We start from the raw sequence: 14,651 nt of genomic DNA on the forward strand, positions 1-14,651 counted from the left end.
AATATGTGATCATTGTCAAGTAAAAAGGTTTAAAACTTAAGCACTTAGAATGTGTTATTCATGTAAAAAAGTTAAACTACCGTCTTTAAATCAACCACCCGCGACACACTTCTTATGTTCGTCCACAATAAGGATATTTTGAAACACAAATAAAGTCGTTTCAAGAAAAACGACTCCCGGGCGAAGCCCGGATAACCAGTTAGTTTATTTATAAATATATCTATTGTAATTTACTTATTGAATTAAGTAAAGAGATATTTTTTTACAAATGTTGGTATTTTAAGCAATTTTTATTTATATATTAACATTAATTGAAATAAATTTTTTCTTACATTTTGTAATCGACTTACACTTAAACAAATTATTTTGAAAATAATACAAATTACTAATGTTTAAAAATTAATATGTTCCAGGTGTGATAAGAAAGGCTCATACGAATGCAACAGATGATCAGATATCAGCCCCAATAAAAACATGGTTAGCTCATGCCAAAGAACGGGCTGCCAAAGAAAAAAGAGATATTTGAAGAAAGTGTGAATAAAAAGGTATTTTTTGCAATCGCAAACAGAGAGGATTGATCCGTAAATTTTTTTATTTTTCTACAAAGAATTTGTTTGAGTTAGCTTCGAATATATAGGGTGCCCTAGAATATAAGCGACCTCAATTTTAATATTTTTCTTTGGCCAATCTGGCGAAGTCAACTTTTAGTCAACAAAATTTGTTATCAAAATTCAAATCGAAGTTTCGCAGCTTGTATATTTTTAGAACAAGTCAAGTAAAATGGGATTTTGTGTGAAACTTTTTATTTTTGGCAAAAATGCCTTTATTTCTATTGCGTCTGGAACAATGGAAATTCAATGGCATTTTTTAATGGCAATGAAGGGCACATTTTCATCAGCGCGGGCTCGGGCCGCCGCGCCGCCACGCTATATAATACGTACACTAATTTATATTTCTTGCCTGTTGAATACAATACCATACATCATCTATAACAGTAGGTGAATGTGTGTTTAGATACGTAAACAAATCAAGTGTTTGTGTGTGTAGTACAAGCCATAGACCTAGGATAAGATAGACGGAGCGTAAACTGCTACTATGGACAAGGGGGGTAAGGATAGCGCGGGAGGGGAAATAGACCCAAGTCTCGGCAAAGTTCGGTTAGACTCGGGGACGTTCGGACCACGTTACGCGCGCGTGAATTGAAGTTGTCGCATATGACGATCGCGAACGTCAAAAATTCTGCAAATAAAAAATAAATATGCAAATTCTGCATAAGTATTTACCGTAATTATAAAAATGAAAATTTGTGTTGTGGCCGGTTGCAAAAACCGGGAAGAAAATAAAAACACCGAACAAGAAAATAAAGAAAACGAAATGCGCCATTCGTTTTCATTTCACTTGTAAGTATATAAACTTTTATTTATTAATTAAGGAATGTATTTAGGAATTTACGTTATATACGAGGGACGTTCAATAAGTAATGGCAACACATTTTTTTCCTATTCAAGGTTTGTTTTATTTTAGCATTGCAATAAAACAAACCTTGAATGAGAAAAAAATGTGTCGTATTACTTGTTGAACGCCCCTCATATATGAAACTCATAATTTTAACAAATAAATTATTGGTTTAGATTCCCAAAGAACGATAATAAGCGACAGAAGTGGTTAGAAGTGTTACACTTGAACAATTACAATCCACCGAAATATGGTGCTGTATGTTCTGCCCATTTTAAAGAAGTGGACTACGACACAAATAATATTCGTCGAACGCTCAAACGAAATGCTGTTCCATTTGTATGCAAACAATAAAATTCTACTCTTAATTAGTAATTGATATTGTGCAATAATGAGATACAGATTATAGATTTTTCATGTTTTAGTTGGGTGAAGAATATGCTTGCAAAATCATAAGATACACAGATGACGGAAAACCGGGAAAACTCAGTGAGAAAAATGTTGTACGAAATGATGGAGATGGTTAGTATTGAGATTACATTGATATACATTATAAAAAAAATTTAGCATAATGATTTTTAACAATTTTTGTCTGTATGATCTAATTATAATAATGTTATTATTATAATAGATGGTGAATAAATGGAAATAGAAGAAGAAATGTGCAATATTAATCTTGGAAGGGCACACCGTTCCACAAGTATTTCTCCAGAGAGAATATTGAATTCGCCAACAAAGAAGCTATTGGAAATACGCACACGTGAAAATGCACTTTTAAAAAGAAAACTGGCGGTCTCCGTTTATAAGCAACGAATAGCAATTAAAAATATTCATTCGCTACGGGACCTGTTGAAGGGAATGTCGAAGAAGAATCTCACACCAGAAGAATTAAGCGTATTAGAAGATTTCGATCCAGGTACGAAAGAACTTATAAAGTGTGAAATACGAAAGCGAAAAAATTTACCCGTATCAAAAACATATAAACCTAGTATTCGGCGATTTGCTCTCACTTTACATTTTTATTCGCCAAGAGCATACAATTATATGTTCGTAGTAAATTTTACAAGTGTTTGCCACACGTAAAGACCATATCAAAATGGTACCGTTCATTTAATGGAGAACCGGGCATTAATTATGAAGCTTTAAGAGCTATACGCCAATTTGCTGATTCCGTTCCATATAGATTAGTAGGTTCGTTAGTATTTGACGAGATGGCTATATACCAAAAAGTTGAGCGAGATAGTACATGTAAAATAGTGGGTTACGTAGATTATGGCAATAATATCGACTGTGATAGAAAAAAATAGCTAGAGAAGCGTTAGTATTTTGTGTAGTATGCATTAATGCATCTTGGAAGTTACCTGTTGCGTACTATCTCGTTAACGGCGTAAGTACCGAATTAAAAAGCCATTTATTAATACAATGTTTAACAGCTATTAAGGAAACTGGAATGTTAATTATATCAGTAACGTGTGATGGCTTAAAATCTAATGTAAGCACATTTGAAAGACTTGGGTGTAATTTTAACACGCATGAGGAATTAACATTTCAGTCTTGGTTTAAACATCCAGCGAATGACAGTAATGTATACGTATTTATGGATGTATTCAGAAACACAATGGTTTGATGAGTCTGAACATAATACTAATCATGATTATTTCTTACAACCACAATTCTCATTTTGTATTACAGAATACAAAATGGAAGCTTTAACTTTCATAGCGGGATATGTATTAAAAAGACTTAAAACAACATTACATTGCACTGTATGTCTCGACACTTTAATAGGAAAACCTACAGATATACACGTCAATTTAATAAATATAAAGAATAAAGGTGGCTTAATATATCCTTCACGAGATCTTGTGTATGTTTGCAGAGTAACAGAAGAAGGTATTTAATAATTATATTTACACAAATAAAACTTTAAAAAACTTTAATGTAGATCATTTTACATGCAGAGCAATGCAAAAGTTTACAGATAGTAATATATTTGCGGAACTACAGGAACACATCAATGATCAATGTATTTTTAGCAACCATAGAAATAATTTGTTACGTGGTATTATCATTTTATATTGTAAGATAAGGCTGTCGCATCACTTAAAAAAGAAACAATTAACTGAAAGACACAAAAGTAATAAGCTTACATTATTTAAAGGTCAGTAAAATGTCAGTGAAGCTATATTGCCCTTATAAAAATTTAATATTGTAAGTGATTTTTTGGCTAGTAATTAATCACTTAAAAGCACTATTAAAAGCACTGTTAATAGTATTAAGTATCAATCGTATTAAGTATCTATTTCTCGCAAATAAATAATATTGTATACTATACAATATATTAAAATTGTATACTATACAATGGTGCACGTTTAATATTAATTCTGTAATAATTTTAGATAGGAAATAAAACATTGCACCCGAAATTTAATACTGTAAGTGATTTTTTGGCTAGTGATTAATCATTTAAAAGCACTATTAAAAGCACTGTTAATAGTGCTTTTAAATGATTAATCACTAGCCAAAAAATCAATTACAGTATTAAATTTCGGGTGCAATGTTTTATTTCCTATCTAAAATTATTACAGAATTAATATTAAACGTGCACCATTGTATAGTATACAATTTTAATATATTGTATAGTATACAATATTATTTATTTGCGAGAAATAGATACTTAATACGATTGAAATGAATGTAACAAATATTCAAAATATAATGCAATTTCAAAAAAGTAGAAACTTGCACATTGTTTTCTCGTAGTTTTTAATTGTGCAAGTAGAAACTTGCACATTGCTTCCTCATAGTTCCTAAGTGTGCAAGTTTTTATTTTATTCGAGGTATAATTATCGGTATTTATTTGTTTTGGCTTCCTCATAGAGGAAGCTTTGTTAGCAAAGGTTCTGATTTCACACTTAACTCTTTTGGGGACTGCGTAAATAATTATATACATTCACTAAAAAATACTAAAAATACTTGTCCATTTAAAAACTAAAACAATACTTTATCGATAAAAAAAATCAGCCCGATATTATAAATATTTGAGATAGCGATTTATTTTTAATTCTATTATATTTTCCAGTCTTTTCTACCCCTATTTCATATATAATTGGTTAAAATTTGGTTGATCAGATCAAGTTTTATAAAGCTTCTATGTATGTACGAATTCTTCGAAATTTCAAATGTGTGTAATACGAGATCTGATCAATCAAATTTTAATGAATTATATATGAAATAGGGGTAGAAAAAACTGGAAAATATAATAAAATTAAAAATTAATCGCTATCTCAAATATTGAGAAAACAGCAGCGTAAAACACATTTTTCAAAAAAGGAAAATCTGCATAAAATCTATACCGGTAGACCGATTTCAATAAAATTTGAGGAGGACATACTTTCTAGGATACTCTATTTGTGTGCAAAAATTCAAACTGGTATCTAAAAAATTGTAGAAGTAGATGCGTGTACAAAAATCCGTACACACACACACACACACACACATACATACATACTTCCGGACATTTTTTACTAATATGATTTTTCGACATTTTAGAACATTCTAAACCTATTTCTATCAAAATCTCGAAAAAAAATTTTTTCACCATTACAAAGCTTCCTCTATGAGGAAGCAATACTTGTCCACTTAAAAACTAAAACAATACTTTATCGATAAAAAAAATCAGCCCGATATTATAAATATTTGAGATAGCGATTTATTTTTAATTCTATTATATTTTCCAGTCTTTTCTACCCCTATTTCATATATAATTGGTTAAAATTTGGTTGATCAGATCAAGTTTTATAAAGCTTCTATGTATGTACGAATTCTTCGAAATTTCAAATGTGTGTAATACGAGATCTGATCAATCAAATTTTAATGAATTATATATGAAATAGGGGTAGAAAAAACTGGAAAATATAATAAAATTAAAAATTAATCGCTATCTCAAATATTGAGAAAACAGCAGCGTAAAACACATTTTTCAAAAAAAGGAAAATCTGCATAAAATCTATACCGGTAGACCGATTTCAATAAAATTTGAGGAGGACATACTTTCTAGGATACTCTATTTGTGTGCAAAAATTCAAACTGGTATCTAAAAAATTGTAGAAGTAGATGCGTGTACAAAAATCCGTACACACACACACACACACACACATACATACATACTTCCGGACATTTTTTACTAATATGATTTTTCGACATTTTAGAACATTCTAAACCTATTTCCATCAAAATCTCGAAAAAAAATTTTTTCACCATTACAAAGCTTCCTCTATGAGGAAGCAATACTGAAATTGCATAATATTTCTGATTTGCGAAGAAAAATTGAAAAAAAAAAAAATGTAAACTTTAATGAATGTAAAGGAGATATAATAGTCACTTTTTATCCAGTATTAAAAATTACTTATAAATAATATTGTCACAATCTGCGAAATTTTTGTATTCTGATAATTTCTTGTTTGAATAAATTTCTTTGTTAACGTATAAATGTTCTGCTATTAAAATCTTACTTTTAGACAAAGACATGGACTATCCTTCCACTCTCGTATTTTCAACTGTCTGTATGTACACACGTGTGGTGTATGGTAGAGGAATAGAAACTAAGAAAAAGTCGCACCAGTCGCACTGATCCGCGGCGGTATGCTTGTAGGCGGACACGCTGGAAATGAAAACGAGAACCGCGATTGCCGCGCGTACCATTTTTTCTTCTTCTTTTCTCTCATGTCGACGTCCTCTTTACACGTTCATCGGCCGGGACACGCGATGCGCGTCACATCTTCGACGCCTCGGGCGCGCTTTCCTTCGTGGAAATAAAGTCGCGATTTCGAGCCCGCATTCAAATTAAGTACTCGCAGGATATTCCCGTGGGCGTTCGCGAGGCATCTCAGGATTTTCTAGTCGCTCGAGCTCTCGGGGGTACCCGAGATTCTTCCGGAGGACACGCTCGCGCGATGTCTCGACACCAACGGTGCCAGCAACAGCAACAGCAGCAGCAGCAAATTTTCTTTCCTTCGGTACCTTTCCAGATGGTCCAAAGCACCTCCCTCGTTGTTCAGCGCAACGTTAAGCTACTCGAATCCCTCGAACCTGTTGCTCGAGGGGAAAAAAGGCACGCGGAAGATGGGCAAGGTGATTCCCTATATGGCGGTCAATCCCGCCGTAGGAGCAACGCTTGCGGAAAAATGTAAACAATCTCGGAGATCCCCGTTCGGCGATATTCCCTCGCGGATTCTCACCGCGCGCTGCGCATCTTCCGCAACTCGACGACGCCGCGACCGACGAGCGACGAAATCTGTACACTAAATACCAATTAAGCACTTCATTTCCATGATACGCTTCTGTATTCTAGGGCTGCATTCGGGGAGCGCGCTATTAGCGCTATTGCATCGTTCTATCTTTATCGCTCATCAGGTGTAAAACAAGGATAGAATAACCAAATAGCGCTGATAGCGCGCTCCCCGAACAAAGCGCCTAGGTTATGGTCCACCGTCCGGAAAAATGTGTCAATTTGACACTGTCAAATGTGTAATCGAACAAACAGCGCATGCCAGCGCATCCCCTCCACATGCTGCCAACGCACACCAAAGCGCGAAGGCACATCCGTGTGCTGTCGAGTCGGTCGAGCGTTCGAATGTTTCCGAGTCTAACCGAACTTTGCCGAAATTTGGGTCTATTTCCCCTCCCGCGCTATCACCTACCCCGCAGGGTTACGCTCCGTCTATCTTATCCTAGGTCTATGGTACAAGCTGATGTGTTCTGAGCAGGTTACAACAAGTTCATAGCGAGTGCATTATTGAATACATTAACACGTTAAAATATCTGGACATATATATATATATATATATCAACAGATTCTTTGTTCTATTACTGATTTATGAGTTTTAAATTAAGGTGAAACAGTTAATTAGATTCTAAATTTCTAAAATGTTTCCCATTTATTGTCAAAATGACAATTCATATTGCAAAGTTTAAGACTTTGAAGTTTGTTATGATGAGGAAAACATTCCTAACCCCGGAAAGTTGGTTAAATTTTATTGGCAGAATTCCAAATATGATGGTACAGTCATCATGCAATCAGGTAAAAAATTTATTATCATTCTTGAATAGTAAATTATGATTAACATTATACAAAATTTATTATATCAATAGTATAATGAAATAATTATTTAATCTCACATTTTTTCATGTAAATATACAGATGATGATAAAATAATTTATAAGAAGTTGCGAGAGCTGAATAAATCAACAAAAAGTAAATCTACTTCTAGTACGATTATTACGAATGAAGTGTCAGAAGCCAAAAAGAAAATTCCAATAGCAAAGCGAACTTGGTCACCAGCTACGAAAGAAAACAATGTCGATAATACCAATCAGACGAAGAAGAAGGTATGTAAATTATATACTGCTGTAAGGTTAATCATTTCATTGGTATTGTTTCATAGAATTCAATATTTATAAAATTTCTATAGTTTTTTTACTTCGTTAAGAAACAAATATAATTTTGGTAATTATTTACAAAAAGACCCCACTCGCCAATGACCTTGACCTTGACATATGTTGTCAAGGTCACTCTCCTGAGTGACCTTCAGAAGGTTTTAGCCGGCGGTCGTTTTTTATTAAAAAGTTATTAACAAAAAAAAGTTTGGCGATCGCACCGATTTTAATGACCTTGATATATGTTGTCAAGGTCATGACCCCGAGTGACCTTCAGAAGGTTTTAGCCGTCGCTCGCTATTTATTAAAAAGTTATTAACAAAAAAAGTTTGGAAAATATTGCATATATAGGGGCATATATAGGTTAGTTGACGCGCTTTAAACACTTAAATACTTTTAAATCGCGTCACTAATCTACATAGGTACGATTTACTGCTTTAAATGTTGTGTTTTGGTAAAGCAGCGATTTTTTTGCAAAATAAAGTATTTTCTGCTTTAACAAAAAGACCTCAATTTATCAACAATTTACTGCTTTAAATGTTGTGTTTTGGTAAAGCAGCGACTTTCTCGCAAAATAAAGTATTCTCTGCTTAAAAAAAAACGTAATATTAGTCGTTTATGCCTTTCAATACTCAAAATAGCTGCTATATTTTCCAAACTTTTTTTGTTAATAACTTTTTATCGAATAGCGACCGCCGGCTAAAAACTTCTGAAGGTCACTCAGGAGGGTGACCTTGACAACATATGTCAAGGTCAAGGTCATTGGCGAGTGGGGTCTTTTTGTAAATAATTACCATAATTTTTATATTATAAGTTGCGAGAAAATATTTTCAAAATGTAATTCAAGTACTGATGTATGTGTATATTTTTCTAATATTAAACTTTTATTATTCACAAATAACAGAAGAATGTTCGTGGACAAGGGAGTAAACCTGGTGTTAAGGATGTCTCTCAAGATTTAATAGAAAACAGTATATTTTATCCAAAAGGAGATAAATTACCAAAATCGAAAGAACCGATTAAGCAAAAAAGTCCATCTAAAAACGATTTAAAAAAACAGTTAGAGACTATGAAATTTCAATTAGACGTATTAAAGGCACAAGGTATGAAATAATATTTTGTTAATTGTTTATATATAATGTAAAATTTGAATGTTTATAAGTATTCAATAAATATTAGTACAATGTGAAATAATTGAAAGGTATAAATTATCAATTTTATTAAGGACTAAACAAGTCTAAATCACCATAAACTCTATTCAGCCTATGTATTACTTCAATATAATAAAACAAAGCGATATTTTTTATTTTTCAAAATAACTTATTTGCAGTTTTTTAGATTTCTAGTATAAAGCATGAGAAATTAGTAATTATTTGAAATAACTTTAAAAAAAATATTTTTATAGTAAATACATTTGATTTATTCATTTTATTTATTCATTTTTAATTATTTATTTGATTATTCATTTTGATTTAATTATTTATTACTTTTTTAAAACTTTTTTATTGCAAACTTTGATTTTAAACATTTATCTTCATAACGGACTAATCTTACTATAATATTAAAAAATTGAATCATTGTATTCTGTAGAAAATCGTCAATACAATCTACATAAAAAAAACAACAAGAAATGAAACCCAATGACAATCAAGAGACACGGTAGTGTCTCGCGCCAAGTACACGCGGAGCGAGACCAACCGTGACTCTTTTACGCGACGCGACGGGTGGCGAGTACCCGAGATGTTGAGATCTCGATAACGAGTGAACGAATCAAATTCTAAGTAGGCTTGATCGATAGCTTGGGGTCCAATTAGGGGGGGGTTTCTCTCATAATATTCCGCTACGTGCCCTACGAGCGGAGATATTGCGACGCAAAGTCCAAATGCGAAAATTTATTTTTAAGATACGTTGTCGTCTACGTCGACCGCTCTTTATAACATACATGTAACAAACAGAGAACGTCACTTTCACTTTTTCGACACTGGCGGCGCAGGTATCGACAGTTTCGATATCGCGCGCGTATTTCTAAATTAGGTCGACAGACTTATCGGTCAGGTCAGGAGGAAGATTTCTATTTAGGTAAATTAGGTATATATATAATAAATATTGAGTCAACGGAAAAGAAGGTTCTCTACGCTTGGCAGAAAGTGCCGCTAGGGAATTTTTAAGTCGATTCTTACGAATCAAGCTTGAATTTGATGTCTATGTATCCCAGGTTGCCGATGACGAGGTCCAGATAGTGCGCTTTATAGCTTTCGGTGTCCAGGTGTAATAATACGTTGAATTCGATGTCTACGTGTCCCAGGTTGCCGATGACGATGTCTAGATAGTGAGCCCCGTAGTTTTTGGTGTCTACGTGTATTAATATCTTGAATTCGATGTTCACGTGTCCCAGGTTGCCGATGACGGAATCCAGATAATGCGCTTCATAGTTTTCGGTGTCCAGGTGTAATCGTACGTTGAATGCGATGTCTAGGTGTCTCAGGTTGCCGATGACAAGGTCCACATAGTGCGCTCCGTAGTTTTCGGTGTCTACGTGAATTAATACCTTGAATTCGATGTTCACGTATCCCAGGTTGCCGATGACGAGGTCCAGATAGTACGCTTTATAGTTTTCGGTGTCCAGGTGTAATAATACGTTGAATTTGATGTCTACGTGTCCCAGGTTGCCGATGGCGAGGTCCACACAGTGCGCTCCGTAGTTTTCGGTGTCTAGGTGTAATAATACCTCGAATTCGATGTCCACGTGTCCCAGGTTGCCAATGACGAGATCCAGATAGTGCGCTTCATAGTTTTCGGTGTCCAGGTGTAATCGTACGTTGAATTCGATGTCTAAGTGTCCCAGGTTGCCGATGACAAGGTCCACATAGTGCGCTCCGTAGTTTTCGGTGTCCAGGTGTAATAATACGTTGAATTCGATGTCTACGTGTCCCAGGTTGCCGATGACGAGGTCCACACAGTGCGCTCCGTAGTTTTTGGTGAATACGTGTATTAATACCTTGAATTCGATGTTCACGTATCCCAGGTTGCCGATGACGAGATCCAGATAATGCGCTTCATAGTTTTCGGTGTCCAAGTGTAATCGTACGTTAAATTCGATGTCTAGGTGTCCCAGGTTGCCGATGACGAGGTCCACATAGTGCGCTTCGTAGTTTTCGGTGTCCAGGTGTAATAATACGTTGAATGCGATGTCTAAGTGTTCCAGGTTGCCGATGACGATGTCTAGATAGTGAGCCCCGTAGTTTTTGGTGTCTACGTGTATTAATACCTCGAATTCGATGTTTAGGTGTCCCAGGTTGCCGATGACGAGGTCCACATAGTGCGCTTCATAGTTTTTGGTGTCTAGGTGTATTAATACCTTGAAATTTATGTCTAGGTATCCCAGGTTGTTGATGGCGAGGTCCAGATAGCGCGCTCTGTAGTTTTCGGTGTCTAGGTGTAATAATATTTCGAATTCAATGTCTACGTGTTCCAGGTTGCCAAAGACGAGGTCCACATAGTGCGCTTCATAGTTTTTGGTGTCTAGGTGTATTAATAACTTTAAATCTGAATGGGTGCGTTCAGCCAATACTTCGCTAGCCAAGCAATCGTGAGCAGTCGTTCGTTTTTGCTCGTTTTCTTTCCTTTTAATCCATTAGGTCAAAAGAGAGGAAACGAGCGAAAACGAGCGACTGCTCACGATTGCTAGGCTAGCCGAGTATTGGCTGAACGCACCCAATGTAGGACACGTAAATATCGAATTCAAGGTATTAATACATGTAGACACCGAAAACTACGAAGCGCCCTATGTGGACCTCGTCATCGGCAACTTGGAACACGTGGCCATCGAATGCAAGGTATTAATACACCTGGACACCGAAAACTATAGAGCGCACTATGTGGACCTCGTCATCGGCAACCTGGGACACCTAGACATTAAATTCAAGCTTGATTCATAAGAATCGACTTAAAATTTCCCTAGCGGCAGAATTAGAATTATTTCATGACATAATAAAAATCGCTAAATTAAAATTATATCTAGACATAATAAAAATTGGACGAAAATTATGTCTAGACATAATAAAAATTGGATGAATTAAAATTATGTCTGACGTAAAAATAATTATCAAAAATATTGATACCTGAAGATATCGGTACATATACAGTTGCGAACAACATTCAGTAAGACACGCAAATAAAAATAAATAAAGAATTTTACAGTTAACAACTTATTAACATTAATTATGCTTTATTGCGATTATGTTTTATGTTGAAATTGAAAAATATATACAAGGTGTACAACTAAAAGGGTTACAGTTTATTATTTTAAAAAAACCTTAGTTTTTTTAAAATATTAAATTGTTGTTTTCTTTAGAAATAATAGTCCGTAACACTTTTAGCTTCATACTTTGTATTATATACTGTTTATAAGATTATAAGATATATTGTTTATAAGATTAAGATGCGTAACACTACAAAAAGGCGTGATATCCGTACAAAATTACCTTTAAAAAAAAAAGGTAAAAAAGAGCGTCAAGTACACGCATAGTAGTGTATATGTATTATGTTGTTACCCTGTTATGTTGTTACCTCGAAAAAAACAAAGTGGTAGTATTATACCTCCAAATAGCTTTATCCTGTACATACTGTTTATAAAATGCGTAATATACTACAAAAAGGCGTGATATCCGCTCAAAATTATCTTTTTTAAAAAATGGTAAAAAAAGGCGCCAAGTACACGTATAGTAGTGTATATGTTGTTACCTAAAAAAAAAAAAAAAAGAAAGTGGTAGTATTATACCTCGAAAAAACCTAAGTAGCAAGTGGTAGATCTTTATATCTCGAAAAATCTCGAAAAAATCTAAGCAGTAGTATCTTTATTTCCAAAAAATTATAACCCAAGTGACAAACGTCACAAAATTATGTTACCTTATCAAAAAGAAGAGTCGCGCTCAAGTGATCTATTACAATTACAAAAAAGAAATGATATCTCTTTAAATTAGAGCGCCAATTACAGAGAGAACATGTATATTGCCTCAAAAAATAATTGTTGCACTACTTTGAAAAATTTTTACATTGTGTCAATTAGAAAAAAATGTATGATAACAATTTTATAAGAATAAAAAATATAATTTAAATTTAACAAGGGAATACAAGATATTTAAATACAAAGTTTACATGTGTATTTTTTAATGGTCACAAAGAATTACAGAGGTAACAGTACAAAATACAAATATTTTATTAAAATATTTAATCCAACGAGGGAATACAATTTGTATTTAAATATAAAGTTTATATATGTATTTTTCAATAGAATAAAAGATTTAATCACAAAGAATTACAAAGGTAACAGTACAAAATAAAAATATTTTATTAAAATACATAAATTTTTCTTGTAAAAAAACTTGGCGCTGTTAGACCTCGAAATTTTAAATAAATAAGGACAACAATAAATAAAAATAATTCAGAGAAGAATGCGATGGGAGTAATATTAAATGATTATCAGCGTGGATGTGGGAGTGAATGATATGGGTGTGCGTGACGATGCGGACGGCGGATAATGCGGCTTATAATTAAGTATAGAATAAATTTATTTATTTATTTAAAATTTCGAGGTTTAATAGCGCCAAGTTTTTTTACAAGAAAAATTTATGTATTTTAATAAAATATTTTTATTTTGTACTGTTACCTTTGTAATTCTTTGTGATTAAATCTTTTATTCTATTGAAAAATACATATATAAACTTTATATTTAAATACAAATTGTATTCCCTCGTTGGATTAAATATTTTAATAAAATATTTGTATTTTGTACTGTTACCTCTGTAATTCTTTGTGACCATTAAAAAATACACATGTAAACTTTGTATTTAAATATCTTGTATTCCCTTGTTAAATTTAAATAAAATTTTTTAATCTTATAAAATTGTTATCATACATTCTTTTCTTGTTGACACAATGTAAAGATTTTTCAAAGTAGTGCAACAATTATTTTTTGAAGCAATATATATATATGTTCTCTCTGTAATTGGCGCTCTAATTTAAAGAGATATCATTTCTTTTTTGTAATTGTAATAGATCACTTAAGCGCGACTCTTTTTTTTATAAGGTAACATAATTTTGTGACGTGTATCACTTCGGTTATAATTTTTCGGAAATAAAGATACTACTGCTTAGATTTTTTCGAGATTTTTCGAGATATAAAGATCTACCACTTGTTACTTAGGTTTTTTCGAGGTATAATACTACCACTTTCTTTTTTTTAGGTAACAACATATACACTACTATACGTGTACTTGGCGCTTTTTTTTACCCTTTTTTAAAAAAGGTAATTTTGTGCGGATATCACGCCTTTTTGTAGTATATTACGCATTTTATAAACAGTATGTACAGGATAAAGCTATTTGGAGGTATAATACTACCACTTTGTTTTTCTCGAGGTAACAACATAACAGGGTAACAACATAATACATATACACTACTATGCGTGTACTTGGCGCTCTTTTTTACCTTTTTTTTAAAAAAGGTAATTTTGTACGGATATCACGCCTTTTTGTAGTGTTACGCATCTTAATCTTATAAACAATATATCTTATAATCTTATAAACAGTATATAATACAAGGTATGAAGCTAAAAGTGTTACGGACTATTATTTCTAAAGAAAACAACAATTTAATATTTTGCTTAGTTTTTTTAAAATAATAAACTGTAACCCTTTTAGTTGTACACTTTGTATATATTTTTCAATTTCAACATAAAACATAATCGCAATAAAGCA

General features: G+C 33.1%; 2 protein-coding genes across 2 annotated transcripts; both read left to right on the plus strand.

Moving 5' to 3' along the window:
* The first annotated feature begins 534 nt into the window (after positions 1–534).
* LOC143907250 (THAP domain-containing protein 1-like) lies at positions 535–3,935 on the plus strand. Its single transcript, XM_077423894.1, has 4 exons — positions 535–1,400; positions 1,632–1,794; positions 1,881–1,977; positions 2,087–3,935. Exons 1-4 carry the CDS (start codon positions 1,297–1,299, stop codon positions 2,095–2,097), a joined length of 375 nt encoding a protein of 124 aa, XP_077280020.1. The 5' UTR covers positions 535–1,296; the 3' UTR covers positions 2,098–3,935.
* A 2,642-nt stretch (positions 3,936–6,577) lies between these two features.
* Positions 6,578–9,181, plus strand: LOC143907185 (uncharacterized). Its single transcript, XM_077423783.1, has 3 exons — positions 6,578–7,537; positions 7,658–7,845; positions 8,798–9,181. Exons 1-3 carry the CDS (start codon positions 7,528–7,530, stop codon positions 9,005–9,007), a joined length of 408 nt encoding a protein of 135 aa, XP_077279909.1. The 5' UTR covers positions 6,578–7,527; the 3' UTR covers positions 9,008–9,181.
* Positions 9,182–14,651: the final 5,470 nt, after the last annotated feature.

This window comes from Temnothorax americanus, unplaced genomic scaffold (genome assembly GCF_048541705.1).
Source record: "Temnothorax americanus isolate GAGA-0224 unplaced genomic scaffold, ASM4854170v1 Scaffold8, whole genome shotgun sequence".
Classification (NCBI taxonomy): Eukaryota; Metazoa; Arthropoda; class Insecta; order Hymenoptera; family Formicidae; genus Temnothorax; species Temnothorax americanus.